The sequence below is a fragment of the Pseudophryne corroboree genome, chromosome 6 (assembly GCF_028390025.1).
Source record: "Pseudophryne corroboree isolate aPseCor3 chromosome 6, aPseCor3.hap2, whole genome shotgun sequence".
In the NCBI taxonomy this organism is placed as follows: domain Eukaryota; kingdom Metazoa; phylum Chordata; class Amphibia; order Anura; family Myobatrachidae; genus Pseudophryne; species Pseudophryne corroboree.
Genome location: NC_086449.1, coordinates 117,047,374 through 117,068,299, shown reverse-complemented (window position 1 = coordinate 117,068,299; position 20,926 = coordinate 117,047,374). Strand labels below are relative to the sequence as shown.

General features: G+C 47.9%; 1 protein-coding gene across 2 annotated transcripts in view; it reads right to left on the bottom strand.

The window, feature by feature from the left end:
- LOC134936617 (DNA polymerase beta-like) overlaps positions 1 to 20,926 on the bottom strand; it is a 76,039-nt gene that overhangs the window by 47,639 nt on the left and 7,474 nt on the right. For both annotated transcript variants that reach the window (XM_063931738.1, XM_063931739.1), the window contains exons 2-4: positions 19,576 to 19,633; positions 19,356 to 19,422; positions 6,901 to 6,975 (exon numbers count right to left, since the gene is read on the bottom strand). In XM_063931738.1, coding sequence (XP_063787808.1) covers positions 6,901 to 6,975; positions 19,356 to 19,422; positions 19,576 to 19,633 — 200 coding nt within the window. The remainder of the gene's footprint in view (positions 1 to 6,900; positions 6,976 to 19,355; positions 19,423 to 19,575; positions 19,634 to 20,926) is intronic.

The window sequence follows — 20,926 nt, the reverse complement described above, 5'->3', positions numbered from 1 at the left end:
CATACAGGAAATTAATCCACATAACAGCTACAGGCACACTCAGTCACAGGTGCAATGCAGAAGTTATTACATATAAACAATAAAACTGCACTGGACTAGTAAAACTACATATAAATATGAATACAGATATAACAATGCACAGTAAATACTGGATGTATTTCACAGAATACTTGTACTAAATATTCAGGTAGTAGTGCACTTGTTCTTAACTAACACTGTCTAGATGGCGCCAAAATCTCAGTCAGGGAGTGAGGGAGAGAGAAATGCAGCTCCAGGGCGGGAACACCAGCAGATGGCGCCCGGAGCTGGGGGAGGGGCTACAGGTCAGCACCTTATCCCCTCTGCTGGACTTCACCACCGGGTACTGTGGAGCCTATTACAAACTGATTTTAGTAAATCCGACCTGTGCTCCCTGCCTTGGTGGATATAATGGGGTCCCTGTGCAGTACAGTGTCCACGCCAGCAGCGCAGGTCGTTTCCTGGGACCGCGATTTACCGGCGGGTCCCACCTGGGGGGACCCTCTTACCTCCTCCCTGAGCTGCAACCACGCAAACCAGAAGAGCGTCAGCGGTGTGTGCCTGAAGTCCAGTGCGCCTCCGCTGCAAGTACCCGGGAGTATGCAGCGCTGCTGGGGGAGGTGATGAAGCAGCGCAGCCCAGCATGTCATAAAGACATAACCAATGCTGCGGCCCTTGAAGACTTCTTAAAAAGCTCTTTTCAGGGCTGCCTAGCGCAGCCCCACCTGTTAGCTGCCTGCACTGCAGGCACAAACTTACAAACTGAGCTCCAGTGCCTGGAGGTGGGGATATAGAGGAGGCAGTGCATTGCATCCTGGGAACGGTCAATGCTTTAGCCTGTTGGTGCCTCGGATCAAGATTCCAACTCTACACCCCGATGTTATTCCCTGTGGAATCCCAGTGTACATTGCTGCAGAAATGAACGTTATGGTAAGAACTTACCGTTGATAACGTGATTTCTCTTATGTCCACAGGTATCCACAGGATAACATTGGGATATCGTTCTGAGAACTGCTCTGTCTGGAAAAAAACTTAGGAAAGGAGACTTACAAGATAATGCTCCTAAATCGGACACTCTTCTGGCTGACGCCATTGCCAGTAAAAAAAGAACTTTAACCGTTAACCACTTAAGATCTGCTCTCTCAAGTGGTACAAACAGAGGACCCTGGAGAAATTTAAGAACTAAATTCAAATCCCAGGGAGCAGCAGGAGGAACAAATGGAGTTTGAATATGTACTACTCCTTGGAAAAACGTACGTACATCCTGTAGGTCAGCAATCTTCTGCTGAAACCATACAGTCAACGCTGAGACTTGCACCCTCAAGGAAGCAACCTTCAACCCTTTATCCAATCCTGCCTGCAGGAAATCCAAAATCCTAGCTACTTTAAAAGATCTCGGATTGTAATTTTTTCCAGAACACCAATGAATATAGGCTTGCCATATTCTATGATACACACGGGCCGAAGAAGGCTTTCTTGCTCTAAGCATGGTTTGGATTACTTGCTTTGAAAATCCTTTAGCCTCTAAGATAGAGGTTTCAGCAGCCACGCCGTCAAAGCTAGGCGGTCCAGATGACTGTGACAACAAGGACCCTGCATTAACAGATCTGGACGTTGAGGGAGCAGTATCGGTGCTTCCACGGACATTCTCAACAGATCTGTGTACCAATGCCTTCTTGGCCAAGCTGGAGCTATTAGAATGATTGCTCCTTTTGCCTGTTTTATCTTTCTCACTACTCTGGGTAACAGAGATATTGGAGGGAACAGATACGCCAGCTGAAGCCTTCATTCTACTGACAGTGCGTCTACCAGGACCGCTCCTGGGTCTCTTGTTCTTGATCCGTATCTCAGAACCTTGTTGTTTAGACGAGACGCCATAAGGTCTATCTCCGGTAGACCCCATCTGTTCACCAGTGTCTGAAACACTTCTGGGTGTAGTGCCCATTCGGTTTCCTGAATGGTGTGCCGACTGAGAAAATCCGCTTCCCAATTTAGTACACCCGGGACAAATACTGCTGACAATGCCGGGAGATGGAGTTCTGCCCATTTTAGGATGGGAGTTACTTCCTCCATCAGACTCTTGCTGTGAGTTCCTCCTTGATGATTGAGGTATGCTACTGCCGTCGCATTATCTGAGCGGATCTGGACTGGTCTTCCTTGTAGATTGTCCTTTGCCTGAACCAGAGCCAAGTAAATGGCTCTTATTTCTAACAGATTTATCGGCAGGCAACTTTCCCTTGCGGTCCACTTTCCTTGGAACCATAGGCTTCCGAGTACCGCCCCCCAGCCTTGCAGGCTGGCATCTGTCGTCAGGACTTGCCACTCTTTTATCCAAAAGGGTCTCCCCTTGTTTAAATGGCCTGTCTGTAGCCACCACGCTAGAGACCTTTTTACATTTACTGGAATCTTTATCATCTGTTTCGTTATCGTTTGACGATTTCCGTTCCATTTGGTCAAAATGAGATGCTGCAACGGTCTGTAGTGGAATCGCGCATATTCCACCATGTCGAACGTTGATACCATCAGACCCAACAGTCGCATTGCTGCATGGACTGACATTGTCTGGGCTTGCAACGCTTCCTGAGCCATGACCTGCACCTTGACTATTTTCTTCTCTGGTAAGAGAACTCTCTGTAGGTCTGAATCCAATATGGCTCCCAAATGAACCATCCGCTGTGACGGATTCAGGGACAACTTCTCCCAATTTATGAGCCACCCGTGTCTCTGTAAACAAACTATCGTCTGTTGGAGATGGCTCAACAGTAAATCTTGCGACTGTGCTAAGATTAACAAGTCGTCTAGGTATGGGAATATTCTTATCCCTTGTTTGCGCAGACAAGCTGCCATAACCACCATGATCTTGGTAAACACCCTGGGTGCTGTAGCTAGCCCGAAAGGCAGAGCTTGGAACTGGAAATGTTCCTGTAGGATGGCAAACCTGAGGTAACACTGATGTGACAGTGCTATAGGCACATGTAGGTAAGCATCCCGTACATCCAGAGATACCATATAGTCTCCCGGTTCCATAGCCAACATTATGGAGCGTAACGTCTCCATGTGGAACTTCGGGATCCATATGTAGTTGTTCAACATTTTTAGATTTAGAATTGGTCGATATGACCCATTTGGTTTCTGGATTAGAAATAGATTGGAGTAATACCCCTGTCCCTTTTGTGATGGAGGTACTGGGACAATCACACCTGGCTGCAGTAATCTTTGGACTGCTTCTTGCAGGGCATTGGCCTTCGACTCTATACGAGACGGGCTGGTGCAAAAAAATATTTGAGAAGGCTGCCTCCTGAATGGGAACCCATACCCCTGAGATACTACCTTCTGCACCCAGGCATCGGTTGTTGACCGTTGCCATATGTGTGCAAATTGCAGGAGTCGGCCCCCAACCCTGGAATCCTCCAGGCGGAGGCCCGTCTCTTCAGGCTGAGGGTTTCTGTTCAGGTTTGGAAGCTGGCTTCTTGCTAGCCCACTGCTTCCTACCCCCGGATTTAAACTGGGGTTGCTTAGGCTCCTCTTTAGCTTTCGCTTTACTTTTCCAACGAAAAGAGCAAAATTTTAAACCCTTGGACTTAGGGTTATAAGCAGCCGGAAATCTGACCTTTTTCGATTCAGCCTCTGATTCTAGGATATCCGATAAAGGTTTTCCAAATAATATATTACCCCTAAAAGGCAATGCTTCCAATTCCTTCTTGGATTCCGCATCTGCCTTCCAGGTCCGTAGCCAAACTGCTCTGCGAGCGACTACTGCCAAGGCTGAAGCTCTAGAAGCAACAGTGCCTACATCGATTGCTGCGTCTTCTAAATACTGGGTAGATTGTCTTAAACGGCAAAAACGATCCTCTTGCTCCCTAGTAGGAGAGGGGATGTCATTCTCTAGTTCCTCTATCCATTCGCCCATTGCCTTTGCTACCCAGGCCGAAGCCATAGCAGGTCTTACCACTGCTCCTACAAGAGAAAAAATATTTTTCAATAGGCTCTCTACCCTTCTGTCTGTGACATCATTCAAAGAGGTAGATGACAGTGGTAAAGCAGATTTATGCACGAGTCGCAGAACATGTGCATCTACTTTTGGAGCAACTTCTCTCTTCGAACAATCCCCAGCAGGAAATGGATAATAAGAATCCCATCTCTTAGGAATCTTATACTTTTTACTGGGCGCTGCCCAAGACTCATCCTTCATTTCCGTCAATTCATCTGACGCTGGAAATTCAGCTTTCACTGACTTTGTTCGTTTGAATACAGGTGCTTTTGCTTTTAACGCCGTCTTGGCTGGTTTTTCCAGAGAAAGCACAGCCTTCACTGCATTAATAAGTTCAGCTACATCTTCTGAACTAAAGCTCTGCGACTGATCATCATACGGAGTTGAATCTATTGTTTCCGCATCATCATCCGATGTATCATCTTGTGTAGTCTGCCATACAGACGTATCTGTCTTAGTCTTACCTGCCCCTTGGTTGCTTGTAGAGGCTACTGGAACCAAACCATAGGAAGGGAGCTGCATGTATGGGTTCATAGTGTAACCTAACCCTTGAGGTGGTGCTACCGGAGCTAACCTGTCCGCTATTGAAGACAGAGTCTTTGCGAACATATTCCATGGTGGCTCTACTGGAGGTTGAACTAACTCCTGTTTTTTACTTCGCTCAAAAGCTAAACAGTTTGCACACAAACCCTCATAAGTGACCAATTGATTCATATCAATTACCCCTGACTTACAAGATAAGCATGTTAGGGTTATAGGAGTGCTTGGTAAATTCTCCTCATCACTTTTGCCGCTCATAGACATGGTATTAACCTGTTATCGACTACACACTTTGTGACTGAAAAACACCCTATATGTCAGTATATAGAGGTGAGATCAATCTGACCACAGCTGCACCTGATTTGAGGGTCAGAACAGGACTGACATTACACAGAAAAGTCAGTACACATACTAGCAGTCAGTCACATGTTAAAGCATTAGACATTGTCATATGAGAATACAACCTCCATAATAACTTATACATAAGTAGGAACATTGTACTTCTGTTTTAACTGGTTCTATTTTTCAACATAACATGCAGAAAACACAGTAATATACAGGTCTCATATGCAATAGGTACTAAAAATTAACAATGCATACTAAGAAGTAGAAGGAATTTTTAGTACTGTATACCCTGCCTCCAGAGAGCGGGATACAGGGAGATTCACCACACTTCCATATCCAAGCAAATACGCTCGTAAGACGCTGAGTGGATTCAGACGCTACTGGTGCACACTGCCGCTCTTGGTAACTGATAACGGACACGGACGCTCACCAACGGACACGGACGCTGAGCGACTTCCACGTGTATGCAGACGTTAAAGGCCTGCGACTCAGTCTGGGCGGGTTTATATCCAGTGTACACAACCGCAGCGTCTAAGCTGCGACCGAGTACCCTCGTGGTAGCGTCTGAGCCGGAAGTGAGGTCATTCAGTTCATGAAACGAGAGACACGCGGGAACTGGCCATGAACTCGGAGGAGGGACGGCCAGGAGAGCGTCTGAAACCCCCTGTTGACTTAAACTCCCTGGATCGCGGCCTCTACCTAGTCCTGGCACCTATGATCCCCGGAGCGTAGCGCTGTCACACTCGAGATGTTCGGCGCATCAACACACTGTCTGTAGTCTCCACCAAATCAGTGTAGCTGTGTCTGGACGCCCCTAGTAAGAGGAAGTCCATAGACTCACCGTCTCCCCATGCTCCGGCCACAGCCTGGTTACGTCTGCTGGACCTGCTAGAACATCCGACACAGACGCCCGTCGAGACAGCACTGTACCGCGGAGGTAAGCGTTGTTGCGACCCGGTGGGGAGTTGTTGGAGCGACTCTTTCTAATATGCGTTTAGGACGCTGTTAAGATAAGTCGCTCTAAAAAATATAGTAAGTCTATAAAAATAAAATAATAAAAGCTTTAGGCTGCTTAATTCACAGCAGCCCTGTGACCATGCGGCTTCCTGCCGCACCAAGCAAAAAACTGATCTGACTGAGTCAGTGGGCGGGACTATGTAGTGGAGGCCCAAATGCATCCTGGGAGGCCAGAAAGCTCGTGACCGTGTTGGTGCCATTTTCGCTGTCGCTCGACAATATCCCAATGTTATCCTGTGGATAATCCTGTGGACCCAGCCAGAGAAACATTATTTTCCAGTGCCTAGCCTTCAAATGAGAAAACATAATCCACCATGAGAGTGCCATTTAATGGGGAAGAAAAAAAACATTGACAAAGCAAATTAGAAAGTGTAAAAACAAACAAAAAAAGGTAATGCACAGTGAATGGCTGAGTACAGATGGACTCTTATTAAGTAATCAGCAAAAATGCCAGCATGACCGACATAGGCCGGGATGCCTGACCAAGGGTGTCAGAGGAACACATGGCCTAAGCACAGTGGTACCCCTTTCCCATCGCAAATGCCAGATCCCACCCGGTAATTGGAAACGGGTCCTTACCGGGTGGGACCCGGCATTTGACCCTACACGCTGCCATCCCGACTCGGTATATCGCCGGGTCGGGTTGCTATACAGGGGCGGGGACCGCGGCGTCATTGGGGGCGGAGGCAGTGCTGGAGATGAGGTCATCTCCGCGCCGCCTCTCCTATGTAGTGAACTGGGTCCCTGGCCGCATCGACCCGGCAACCCGTTCACACTGCCACTGACCCGGTATTCAACCCGGGAAGAACACCGCTTTATTCCCGGGTTGAATTACCAGGTCAAGCGACCCGGGAATTCGCCATGGGTCCTTTCACACCGCACAGCGACCCATGTCGACCTGGCAATATACTGAGTCGATACCAGGTTATTTGTGCGGTGTGAAAGGGGTAGGATATGGATTGGTAATACAATGGGGGATATTTTGTTACCTTTTCAAGTTTCCGCAATTTTCCAGTGGCCAAAAACTCATCAATCTTCTCTGCTATTTTGGCTCCCACACCATCCTGAATAACAAGGGAGACAAGCTTGTTAATAAAAAGGTCTGTGATGTATTATACTCGCCCTGCACAATAGATTTCCATTTAATGGTCTATCTACCTAACATCTCCTAGGTCAAAAAATTCCTGCCACCACCTGGTATTTTGGGGCTTTTGTGGATGAAAATTAAGTGATCAATAAACTGTAATAGAAAACCTATGTAAAAACCTAAAACTACACTACTTACCGTGCCTTAATTCCATAGGTATTATACACACCAGCTGTTGGGGTGACAAGATTTTCTGGGATACTGAGCTCATGTAGCCAATCAGAGACCATTTAAAGAAAGCAGAACGTTAATTATGTCATAGGATATTTCTTAAGCACACTGAGCATGCTCTGGACAGAATTTACTCTCCTATTATTAATACTCGTGAATATTCAAAGCTGTCCAGCAAATGGCTAACTCCATGAGGTTATGTAAAAAACTATGAAGCTGTAACAAATGGCCTTTGTGTTATATGTCCAGCCATTGACTTAATCTGCAGTTGTAAGGGCTACTTGCAAGCATACCTATCTATCTGCAAATGTATGCAAAGGCAGTGTCACACCCCGCGGGCAGCGGCGGCCGCGCTTACCGCTGCGGGTGTCCTGGATGGCCTGGCGTCTCTCCCCTCCGGCGGCCTCGGGGGTCCGGCGTCGGGTCGGCGGGTATCTCCGGCGGCTCCCGGAGCGAGGGCGCCGCCATGCTGCTTTAGATTAGGTAGGCGGAGCGGGGCTGACGTCATCTGCCCGCTCCGCCAATTAGACAAAGGCGGGAGGTTCAAAGCCAGACGCCGAGCAGGGAGCCGGCGCCTGTGTATCATCGTTCTGCTTGTCAGAAGCAGTGATTTCCAGAGCTCCCTTGTTCCTATTTTCCGCTGTGTCTCCAGTGTCTCCACGCACCTCCGTGCCTCCAAGCGCCCGAGCGCCATCACGCACCTCCGTGCCTCCAAGCGCCCGAGCGCCATCACGCACCTCCGTGCCTCCAAGCGCCCGAGCGCCATCACGCACCTCCGTGCCTCCAAGCGCCCGAGCGCCATCACGCACCTCCGTGCCTCCAAGCGCCCGAGCGCCATCACGCACCTCCGTGCCTCCAAGCGCCCGAGCGCCATCACGCACTTCCGTGCCTCCAAGCGCCCGAGCGCTATCACGCACCTCCGTGCCACCAAGGCGCCTGAGCGCCATCAGCACCTCGGTACCTCAGTGCCTCTGTTCCTCAGCACTCCGGTGCCTCAGCACCATAGAACCTCAGCACCTCGGAGCCTCTGCACCTTAGTATCACAGAACTCCAACACCTCAGTACCTCGGTGTCTCAGCACCTCAGTGCCTTCAGCACCTCAATAATTCCAGCATCTCTGTACCTCAGCACTCGGCACTTTCACTAGTCTTGTTTTTCAGGAGACCTTCATCATTCCTCCGTGCTTCCTGCTTACCGTCTTCATCCTGTATGAAGAAGACCTACATCCGGCCATCTCTATTGCGACCCAGTAGCGGTTCCTCTTCCCTGTCACCGGAAGAAGCCCCGAGTCCACAACACCCTTCGACCAGGTCAGTGATAGTATACACAGGCCACATGGACCCGGGGAATCGGAACCCAGAAGCAAGTGCCATCCAAGATCTGGTTTCCCGTGTACAGAGTCAGGAAGCGGCGCAAAACCAGGTGATGCGGTATCTCCAAGAGCTATCCGGCAGGTTGGATCAAATTCAGGTTTCCCTGGCTTCAGTAGTTCCAGTTCCAGCTCCAGTACCCACTCCGGCAGTCGTTCCGGTTAATGCTCACGCAGTGTCCGGTACCAGGTCACGCCTTCAGCTTCCCACTCCCTCTCGCTACAACGGCAACCCGAAGAATTGCCGTGGTTTTCTTAACCAGTGCGAGGTGCAGTTTGAACTCCTCGCACACAATTTTCCCACGGATCGATCCAAAGTAGCATACATTATTTCCTTGCTTGAGGGTTCAGCGTTGGAATGGGTGTCTCCTTTATGGGAGCGATCTGATCCTTTGGTTTCCAACTACACTAATTTCATCTCATCTTTCCGCCGGATCTTTGATGAGCCTGGCAGAACGGCCGCTGCCTCTTCAGATCTTCTTAGAGTTCGACAAGGCTCTCGTTCAGTGGGTCAGTATGTGATTCATTTTCAGACCATAGCTTCCGAATTGCGCTGGGATAATGATGCCTTACGGGCCGCTTTCTGGAACGGGCTGTCCGACCGTCTTAAAGACGAATTGATTACAAGAGATTTGCCAGATTCCTTGGAACAGTTGATCTCGCTCTGTGTGAAAGTGGATCTCCGCATGCAGGAACGAGTTGGCGAACGTTCTCGGTCTGATCGGTGCAGATTCCGGGCTCCTCCGTCTAAACCATCGGTTACGACAGCTCCAGACGAACCCATGCAGATTAATCGGTCTCGACTGTCTCCAGAGGAGCGACAGCGTCGGCGTGAGAACAAACTTTGCCTCTACTGTGGAGCCGCGGATCACTTCCTCAAGTCTTGCAAAGCTCGCCCGGGAAACGGGCAATCCTAGCCTGTTCCGGGGAAGTCAAGCTGGGTGTGGTTTCTCAATCTTCTCCAGAAGTGGACTGTTTACTCTCAGTATCTTTGTCTACTAAAACAAAAGTCAAGACCGTTATGGCTCTTTTGGATTCAGGTGCTGCGGGGAATTTTATTTCTCTTTCCTGCGCCCAGAGTTTGGGTTTGAAATTACAGTTGGTCGAATGACCTATTACTATTACAGCCATTAACGGGGTTCAAATTCCTAACGCCTTGATTACGAGTCAGTCTGAGTCAATTCAGCTACAAGTGGGAGCTTTACATCATGAACAACTGAAGTTTCTAGTTATTCAGGAAATGTCTCATGATCTCGTTTTGGGTTTTCCCTGGCTCAGGCTACACAACCCTCATGTCGACTGGGGGTCGACACAAATAATTTCTTGGAGTCCTTTCTGCCGATTGAATTGTCTTACTCCTGTCGTTCCACTCCGTGCGTCGGCCAAGTTGGACGTGGAGTTAGTTCCTGAGGCTTACCGAGAGTTTTTGGATGTCTTCTCGGAACAGGCGGCTGATAAATGACCTCCGCATAGGGCTTGGGACTGTCCCATTAAGCTCATTCCTGGGAAAATACCGCCTCGAGGTCGCACTTATCCTTTGTCGGTTCCAGAGACACAAGCTATGTCTGAGTACATTAAGTCGAATTTGCAGAAGGGCTTCATCCGTCCCTCCACTTCTCCAGCGGGAGCTGGCTTCTTCTTTGTAAAGAAAAAAGATGGAGGGCTGAGACCATGCATCGACTATCGTGGTTTTAATGAAGTCACCATTAAAAACAAGTATCCTCTGCCGCTCATCACAGAGCTTTTCGATAGAGTGCGTGGAGCTCGAGTATTTACTAAGCTTGACTTAAGAGGAGCATACAACTTGATACGTATTCGTCAAGGAGATGAGTGGAAGACGGCTTTCAATACGAGAGATGGGCATTATGAGTACCTGGTAATGCCATTTGGCCTCAGCAACGCCCCCGCTGTCTTTCAAGGATTCATTAATGAAGTCTTTCGGGATATGTTGTATCTGAATGTAGTAGTCTATTTGGATGACATTTTGATTTTTTCTAAGAATCTTTCTGAGCACCGACTACAAGTTAAGGAAGTACTCCTTCGGTTGCGCAAGAATCATCTTTATGGCAAGATCTCCAAGTGCACCTTTGAGGTTCCTTCTATTTCATTTTTGGGCTACATTATTTCTGGAACTGAATTGCGTATGGATCCGGAGAAACTTTCGGCCATCCGGGATTGGACTCAACCTCTTTCCTTAAAAGCAGTGCAACGATTTCTAGGATTCGCAAATTATTATCGGAAATTTATAAGAGGTTTCTCTACCATCGTGGCACCTATTACGGCTCTGACTAAAAAAGGGGCTGACCCAAGCAATTGGCCTTCTGAAGCAATAGCAGCGTTCAAACAGTTGAAGACCGCCTTTATATCTGCTCCCATACTTCAGCAGCCAGATTTCCTAAAACCATTCTTTTTGGAGGTTGATGCTTCCACGGTAGGCATAGGTGCTGTACTCTCGCAATACGCCTCAGATGGGAAGTTGCATCCGTGTGGGTTTCATTCTCGCAAGTTCTCCCCTGCTGAACTAAATTACACCATCGGAGACAAAGAGCTACTGGCAATTAAATCTGCGTTGGAAGAATGGAGGTATCTTCTGGAGGGTGCTAAACACTTAATTACAATTTTTACGGAGCACAAGAACTTACTGTATCTAAAGACGGCCCAATGTTTGAACCCCCGTCAGGCGAGATGGGCGCTCTTCTTTACCAGATTTTCCTTTATCATCAAGTATCGGGCTGGAATTCTAAATACCAAGGCGGATGCCCTATCCCGTTCAGTGATGGCTTCCGATGAGGAGAATACTATGGGGAAGGCATTAATCCTCAGTCCCATCTCTATTTCTGCAGCTCCCACTAGGTTGGGCCCTCCTCCGGGAAGAATGTCGGTACCAGTTAAATTTCGACCGAGACTGTTGCAGTGGGCACACACTTCTAAGTTTTCTGGTCATCCGGGAATTCAGAAAATGTGGGAATTTCTGCGAAGATCATACTGGTGGGACACTATGAAAAAAGATGTTCAAGAGTATGTCAATTCGTGTCCTCAATGTGCTCAGCACAAAACTCCACGTCTGCCGCCTACGGGTTTGTTGCATCCTTTGTCCATTCCTAAAAGGCCTTGGACTCGTATCTCGATGGACTTTGTTACTGAATTACCGCTCTCTAAGGGTCATAACACCATTTGGGTGATCATTGACCGATTCTCTAAGATGGCACATTTTATTCCGTTGACCGGATTACCCTTCGCTTCCAAGTTGGCCCTGTTATTTATCCAAGAGCATTTCCGCCTGCACGGGTTACCTCTGGAAATAGTCTCAGATCGGGGAGTACAGTTTACAGCGAGATTCTGGAGAGCCCTCTGTTCAACTCTACAAATTAAGCTCAAATTCTCTTCTGCTTACCATCCACAGACTAATGGGCAAACTGAACGCGTCAATCAGGATCTAGAGACTTTTCTCCGTATTTACCTTTCCCCTTCTCAAGATAACTGGGTGGAGTTGTTGCCGTGGGCTGAGTTTGCCCACAACCATTTTTATCATTCTTCCACTGGTGAGTCTCCATTCTTTATTAATTATGGATTTCATCCCCAAGTTCCGGAGTTGCCCATTTGTCCTCCAGAAGAAGTTCCTGCTGCAGCCTCAACTCTTCGACATTTCACTCAAATTTGGAGCAGAGTTCATGCCAATCTTAAGAGGGTTTCCGGTCGCTATAAATTATTTGCGGATAGGAAACGACGAGCAGCTCCTCAATATAAGGTTGGTGACAAGGTATGGCTCTCTACCCGCAATCTTCGTTTGAAAGTACCCACCATGAAATTTGCCCCAAGGTTCATTGGTCCTTTCTCAGTGCGGCAAGTCTTGAACCCGGTCGTTTGCAAATTGGAGTTGCCTTCCCACCTTCGAATTCCAAACTCCTTCCACGTCTCTCTCCTCCGCCCCCTCATTCTAAATCGGTTCCACTCAGCATCTCCTAGGCCAACTACTACTGTGTCTGAAGCTGGGACAGAATTTGAAATCAAAGCTATTCTTGACTCTCGTCATTTTCATAAGAAATTACAGTACTTGGTAGAATGGAAAGGTTATGGTCCTGAAGAGAGAAGTTGGATCAATGCTACTGAGGTAATGGCTCCCCGACTGGTTCGAATCTTCCATTCCAGACATCCAACTAAACCCGGAAAGTGTCCAGGGGCCACTCCTGGAGGAGGGGGTACTGTCACACCCCGCGGGCAGCGGCGGCCGCGCTTACCGCTGCGGGTGTCCTGGATGGCCTGGCGTCTCTCCCCTCCGGCGGCCTCGGGGGTCCGGCGTCGGGTCGGCGGGTATCTCCGGCGGCTCCCGGAGCGAGGGCGCCGCCATGCTGCTTTAGATTAGGTAGGCGGAGCGGGGCTGACGTCATCTGCCCGCTCCGCCAATTAGACCAAGGCGGGAGGTTCAAAGCCAGACGCCGAGCAGGGAGCCGGCGCCTGTGTATCATCGTTCTGCTTGTCAGAAGCAGTGATTTCCAGAGCTCCCTTGTTCCTATTTTCCGCTGTGTCTCCAGTGTCTTCACGCACCTCCGTGCCTCCAAGCGCCCGAGCGCCATCACGCACCTCCGTGCCTCCAAGCGCCATCACGCACCTCCATGCCTCCAAGCGCCCGAGCGCCATCACGCACCTCCGTGCCTCCAAGCGCCATCACGCACCTCCGTGCCTCCAAGCGCCCGAGCGCCATCACGCACCTCCGTGCCTCCAAGCGCCCGAGCGCCATCACGCACTTCCGTGCCTCCAAGCGCCCGAGCGCTATCACGCACTTCCGTGCCACCAAGGCGCCTTAGCGCCATCAGCACCATAGTACCTTGGCACCTCAGTGCCTCTGTTCCTCAGCACTCCGGTGCCTCAGCACCATAGAACCTCAGCACCTCGGAGCCTCTGCACCTTAGTATCACAGAACTCCAACACCTCAGTACCTCGGTGTCTCAGCACCTCAGTGCCTTCAGCACCTCAATAATTCCAGCATCTCTGTACCTCAGCACTCAGCACTTTCACTAGTCTTGTTTTTCAGGAGACCTTCATCATTCCTCCGTGCTTCCTGCTTACCGTCTTCATCCTGTATGAAGAAGACCTACATCCGGCCATCTCTATTGCGACCCAGTAGCGGTTCCTCTTCCCTGTCACCGGAAGAAGCCCCGAGTCCACAACACCCTTCGACCAGGTCAGTGATAGGCAGAACATGTTTCTATCAATATTTACCAACTACTTCACTTTTCTTTACATTTTCCACAGTCATGTCTCGGAATCTTAAACTAATACATTAACATATGATTGAGAGTTAGAGACTGCACTTTGGAGTTCCTCCTGATTCTATCTCAGGTTGAGAAATCCTGCCAAGATACCGCATGCTAATTTTACTTAATAGAATTGTAATGTTCACGTTGGAAATTGACAGGTGTCGATTTGTATTCACTATAGTCATTTGCAAAGCTGATGGTCACAGATCATACTCTCAAATATGAGCGACATGGAAATTGATAAATCTAATGGGATCCAGTCAGAATCCCGGCAGTCACAATACTGACGCCGGAATCCTGATACTATTCGGAATGCCAACATTGGCATCCTGAATAGGTTCACCATCCTAGCGCCGGAATCCCAACAGCTGGGATGCTGAACGAGAAGACACCAGCCCGCAGGAGAGGGGCGAGGGGATAGGATTAGGCTGCGGGAGAAGGGTTAGGCACCACCTGGGACAGTAGGGTTAGGCTGCGGGGAGGGGAGGGTTAGGTTTGCGCACCACTGGGGACCGTTAGGGTTAGGCTGAGGGGAGGGTTAGGTTTAGGCAGCATGGAGTGTAGGGTCAGGGGGCTAGGACTAGAAGGTAAGTATACTTACCTTCCCCTGTCAGGATTCCGAACATCGGGGTGCAGCGGTTGGTATACGGACTGCCGTCATCCCAAACTCCAGCAAATCGAACCCAACCCAGTCTAATTGATGGTATATTTTTGTGAAGTTGCTGTACAAGAGAGTGTATGCACCTTAATGTCTAACTCAACCCAAAATCATCATCATCATGGAGAAGGGCCTCAGTTTAATATAAATAAACCCTGCTAGCACTGTCAAAGTCAAACCACAGTGTTGCAATGGCCAGTGAGAAGCAACCATACCAAACCGGTTTTCCCTTTTAAATTATTGCTGCTTTAAATCTACGGGCTAAAGCTCAGGAATTGCGTTAGAGACAAGTTGTAGATTTAGCAGCATTACATTCTTCCCCCAAAGGTGAGACTGATCATAAACGACACGCACAGGATACCGGACGTGTATACTGCGATAAAAGGTGGACACCAGGCAAAAGGCTCCACTCGTCTGGAACTCCCTTTCATCTAATGCCACTATAAATAACTTTGATGTCCTTCCACAGAAGTTATCATTATGAGGTCTGAGTGGACTGAATATCTGCAAGTATCTGAATTATAATTATTTATTGATATTTATTTATGTAGTGCCAGTATATTCCGCAGTGCTTTACAATTGGGAACAAGCAAAGTGATAAAATGTGACTGGGTATTAAAAGACAGACAGGTGAGGGACCTGCCTGCAATCTTACAATCTATAGGATAACAGTAATTTTATATAGGAAGTTTAGTGCTACATATAGCATATTGGTCCAGCCAGATTGTAGGGTACTGGCTGGACCCCATCACACAGAAACGTTGGTCTGGGGTCAGTGGGTTGTTTGAGATTATGTATGGAGGCTTCCACGGACCAGGCAATGACTACAGACATTTTACACTACGGGATTCAAATTGTGGTTTATCAGAGCATGTAAGCTTCCCAGTCACTATCTGGCTACTGTTCTGTGTGTTTACCAGGTATAGTTGCTCATGGACCACCCAGCTCAGCAGAGCCCGTTCTTGCAATACACAAAAGGGGGAGTGGGTTGCTCTAATGCACAAGGTTCACCTGTCCCTCAGATAAGTTCAGCTAATGGTGCCCCTTTCTCAAATAACTCAGGAGGCAACAGTATATGAAACTGGAGAGGCTGCTGATCCAGGATCACTGGACACAGACTTGAGAAAAAGAAACTGGTGTTTATTCATATCCAGCTGTAGAGGCACAGACAGTGCAAGGCTATAGAGGCTTAGCGGACGGGTGTGGTTCCACCAGGAGTCACCTGAGCCACTTCTGTCTGAGAATAGGAACCGATCTGTAAAGACTAGTGGCCAATGTGATCACCTGTTTTTGTTAACTGACAGAAGGCGGTGAATAACATTTGATTAAAAGTAAAAAAATAAATAAAAATAAAATATTTTGCACAAACTAAATGTGGATACTGAGGGTACATTTGCCTAGCAGCACGTCAGTATAGTCCTGGTGGGTACTGTCACAGAGAATCTTCCACATTAACTAAACACATGAAACCTAAGGGCCTGATTTGGAACTGTATGCAAACTTTATGGTTTATATCCAAATCCAATATAGGGAACACAGCGCATGGAGATCAGATGCTGCATCTTCAGACACAGCACTTCGATCACACTAGCGTCTATCTCCTACAGATGCCTCCTGCAGCATTTGTATTTTAGTTGTACGGAATTGCACAGCCGCTTTCCTGAGCTGTGCGATACCGTACAAAGCATAATCAGGGTGTCTATTCATAAAACAGAGAAAAGCCGTTTTGCGGAAAACAGGGCTTTTCTCTACTTTGGCCTATTCACAGGGCTACCTTGGAGATGTCCCCGACTTCCCCACCTGCACCCCCCGCTCTGTGCCTGAATCGCATCACCATATGTTAGTATGGAGAGTGAGATTCATGAAGGAACGGAGAGTTCTGCTTTCCGCTTCGCCATCTCAGGATGTCGTAGTCTGAAGTGTGGTGCGGTAAATGCAGGGAAGCTCAATGCACCCATGCAAGCTCAGGCCCCTGACCTCCCTACAGCCTCCTAGAAGCTTACATAGAAACATAGAATTTGACGGCAGATAAGAACCACTTGGCCCATCTAGTCTGCCCCTCCTTTTTTTTTTTTTAACCATATTTATATCTCAAACCTGATTTGATCCTTATTTCTATGTAAGGATATCCTTATGTCTATCCCATGCATGTTTAAATTGCTCTACTGTCTTAGCCTCGATCACCTCTGATGGGAGGTTTAGCTGGTGGTGCATGCGCAGAGGGACCAGCTGGCTGACGCCACACATCACAGAAGGGACCGCAGCATAAGACGTCACCGCTGGACCCCTGTATAATGGATTGCATCGCCGGAAAGGCGATTATACATGAATTGCTACTTACCAAACCTATATATCTCATTAAACAAGTAACAATGATTTTTTTTTGTTTTGTACATGAATAGACCTGAGTGTGCTCACACATCACCTGCACATACATACATATATACATAACCTGCTCAAAAGTAGAATGAAGAGGGTCCCAGCCACATTTAATGAATTCAGAAATGAGATAACTCTTGTCTGGGTAGTGTAAAATGGACAAATCTAAGTGGGCCATCTTGCTAACTTCACCGAATATTAAATCCTATAGGAGCAGGGAGCTGGGAGTTACTGTTCTAGTAGGGAGAAGCAAAGAGTTTATTATTTCTACTATTTATCACCTAACATTTGCCTTCAATTTGTCAACTGTAGCATTTTCCATGTTTGAATAAACTATATACATATTGTTTTAAAAAAATTCCTACATTAACAGGATGTAATTTGAGATGTTCGTCCAAATGTAATAGCCCGCGATCTGCATGAGCAGCTGCAGTAATATAGGGGGAGATGTACTAAGCAGTGATAAAAGAGGAGAAGTGAGCCAGCGGAGAAGTTGCTCATGGCAACCAATCAGCTGCTCTGTACACTTTTATAATATGAAAATTATAAATGTTACGTCAATGCTGATTGGTTGCTATGGGCAACTTCTCCACTGGCTCACTTCTCCACTTTTATCACTGCTTGGTACATCTCCCCCATAGTCAGTTTTAAAATGGCTTTAGTTTAAGACAAAGCCAGGTTGGTTTTGCTTTTAAACTAATAGCTGCTTTAAATGCAGTGATTATCAGAATGGCACTGGCTCCCACAAATTGTGGGCTATTACATTTGCCCACAATGTATTAAGTCTGGAGAAGTGATAAAGTGGAAAGTGATAACGCACCTGTCAGTTGGCTCCGGTCTGTCGTTTTTCAAATCCAGCCTATAACTTGACAGTTAGGAGCTGATTGGCTGGTGCATTATCACCTTGCACGTTATCACTTCTCCAGGCTTAATACATCTGCCCCGCAGTCTTTTTTTTCTGAGAAACGATATAGGTGTATATTCATGAAGCGGTGAAAACAATGGAGAAACAGACCAGTAGGGAAGTTGCCCATGGCAACCAATCAGCATCTCCCTTACATTTTATAGAATGTATTTGATAAAGGCTTCCTTTAAAGTGGATTGGTTGCCATGGGCAACTTCTGCACTGTTTCTTTTCCACCCTTTCACTGCTTCATAAATAGACTGCTTATTCACAAGAATAACTCTGGGAAGCCAAATCCCATTGAATCCTCTACTTAGAATAAATAAAGCAGTGAACGCAAAAACACGCTATGGCGCGTATTTTATCCAGAAACAGCGACCTGGGACCCACGTTTAGAAGATGAGCGGGTCCCATAGGGCCAATCATCTCCTGCAGCTGCGGCGGAGACAGGGTCAGTGTGCAGCAGGGAGGAGCAGCCAATCACAGCCTGCGGTGTCTCCCGCCAACCCGGCACGGTTTGAATCCCCATCACCATGGCGCTGCGCGCTGATCTGGGCTGGGCTCCACCTCCAGCACCATGAATCTGTGCTGCAGCGCTGGAAGACTGGCCCCGCTCACCCGGTACTGCTCCACCTGCTCCCCGCTGTTCGCTGACCCTGTCTCCACTGCCAGCACCAAGAGACTGGCCCCGCTCACCCGGCACAGCGTCCTCCTCCACAACGGTGAGTGCCGCTCCGTATCTGCCCTGTGCCCCCAGTCCGGTGTCCGTCCCCCCCTCCCCCAAGCAGCATGTGTGCCAGGCTGCAGCAGGCTGTGTGTGGGGTGGTGGATGGGCTTGCTGTAGGGGGTCCAGCGATGCTTTCTGGGGGAGGAGGGGGGAGGTCTGAGGAGGTTACTGCAATGTGTCTCAGTGCAATGCCTGGTGCAGTGTGTCTCAGTGCAATGCCTGGTGCAGTGTGTCTCAGTGCAATGCCTGGCGCAAAAAGAGTAGAATGTGCTCTGCCTGGCGCAAAAGATAAAAAAATAAAATAAAAAAAAGTATAACGTGTTCTACCTGGTGCAGTGTGTATAGGATGTTCTACTTGGCGCAATGTGCATAAGCTGCACTACTGGGTGGTGTAATGTGAACTGCCACTATTATGTGGCCACGCTCCTTCCCCATGAAGCAACGGCCATAAATGTTTGCTGCGCGCCTTCGCCGTTCACTGTCCATACCTTCACATGTGCGAAGGGGAGAACCAATTTGCTTTCTGCCTTAGGGCGCCAAAATGTCTAGTTACAGCTCTGGTGCAGTGTCCTGTATGCTACACAGCCCAGCAGGATCGTCACCCCATCCTACCCCTTTCAACACTTTGTAGTGTCCAAATCAAGTCTGTGTTTCTATGTTTTTATAATAAGATTAATAAAACCTTCATTCCGATGGGACCCAGAAAAGGACAGGTAGGATCCCAATTTTTAAAAGGGAGGGGTCCCTGGGACCCACTTTTTTTTGGACTCAGCGCGATCACTGTAAAGTCTCCCAGGATGCATGTTAAACATAAGTAACGTGAGTGCTCACCAGTTTCTTGGCTTCTGTTCCACTCTTGATTTTTGTGGGGTACTTTGCTATCACAGAGGCTGCTTTCCTGTTTCAGAAGAGGAAAAAGCAATAAATGACACTGAAATTAGGCACAGCTCTAATTCATTCCTTGTGACATCTTGCTATTGTATAACATTAAAGTATTGCTGCATCTCAGCGCAAAGTGATCTACAATCTACAATGAGGGACTTGCTCTGACCTGTAGGCATTGTACTTATGGATGGCTCTGTTCACGTTCCGCTCATAATTGGCCAGCTCTGAAAATATAACCACAAACATCAAACTTGAATATATGATCATTTATCAGTACTGTATATTATACAAGTGGTATACAAAACTCATAACTGGTTAAATTATGTTGAAATTACACACTTTTTTCATATGTTCTGTTTCCATGCGCAACATTGACTATGCGATGTGGCAGGATGTTGAAATCACACACTTTTTTCATATGTTCTGTTTCCATGCGCAACATTGACTATGCGATGTGGCAGGAGCCTGGCACCACCGATATAGTCACTGTTGGACTGACTGCACAGTCGGTTTTATCTTGCGATTCTTATCACGCGGGACCGCGCATCAGCATTGCAAGCTGTTCACACACGGTGCGATAATAGGATTTTAATTACCTACCGGTAAATCCTTTTCTCGTAGTCCATAGAGGATGCTGGGGTCCATATTAGTACCATGGGGTATAGATGGTCCACCAGGAGCCATGGGCACTTTAAGACTTTAATAGTGTGGGCTGGCTCCACCCTCTATGCCCCTCCTACCAGACTCAGTCTAGAAACTGCCCGAGGAGACGGACAACTTCGAGAGAAGGACTTTACACGGATAGTGGCGAGATTCACACCAGCTCACACATACAAGGCAAACCAAGCTAACCAGCTTGAAAACTCAGCAACTGCTGAACAAGAATACTTAACCAAGTAACAAAACAGTACTTAACCAAGAACAAAGCAGTACTGAACCAAGTAACCACTGCAGGATCACAAAGCGCTGGGCGGGTGCCCAGCATCCTTTACGGACTACGAGAAAAGGATTTACTAGTATGTAATTAAAATCCTATTTTCTCTTACGTCCTAGAGGATGCTGGGGTCCATATTAGCACCATGGGGATGTACTAAAGCTCCCAGAACAGGAGGGAGAGCGCGGAGGCTCCTGCAGTACCGATTGACCAAACCTTAGGTCCTCAGTGGCCAAAGTATCGAACTTGTAGAACTTAGCAAATGTGTTCGACCCAGACCAAGTAGCTGCGCAGCAAACCTGTAAAGCCGAAACACCCCGGGCAGCCGCCCAGGAAGAACCCACCTTTATGAGTAGAGTGGGCCTTAACAGATTTGGGACACGACAATCCTGCCGTATAATATGCATGCGGGATAGTGACCCTGATCCAGCGAGAGATAGTCTGCTTAGACGCAGGACACCCAATTTTCTTGGGCTCATAAAGGATAAACAGAGAGTCCGATTTTCTGTGACGAGCAGACCTCTTCACATAGATTTTCAGAGCCCTTACAACATCCAAGGACTTTGACGAAATTGAGGAGTCA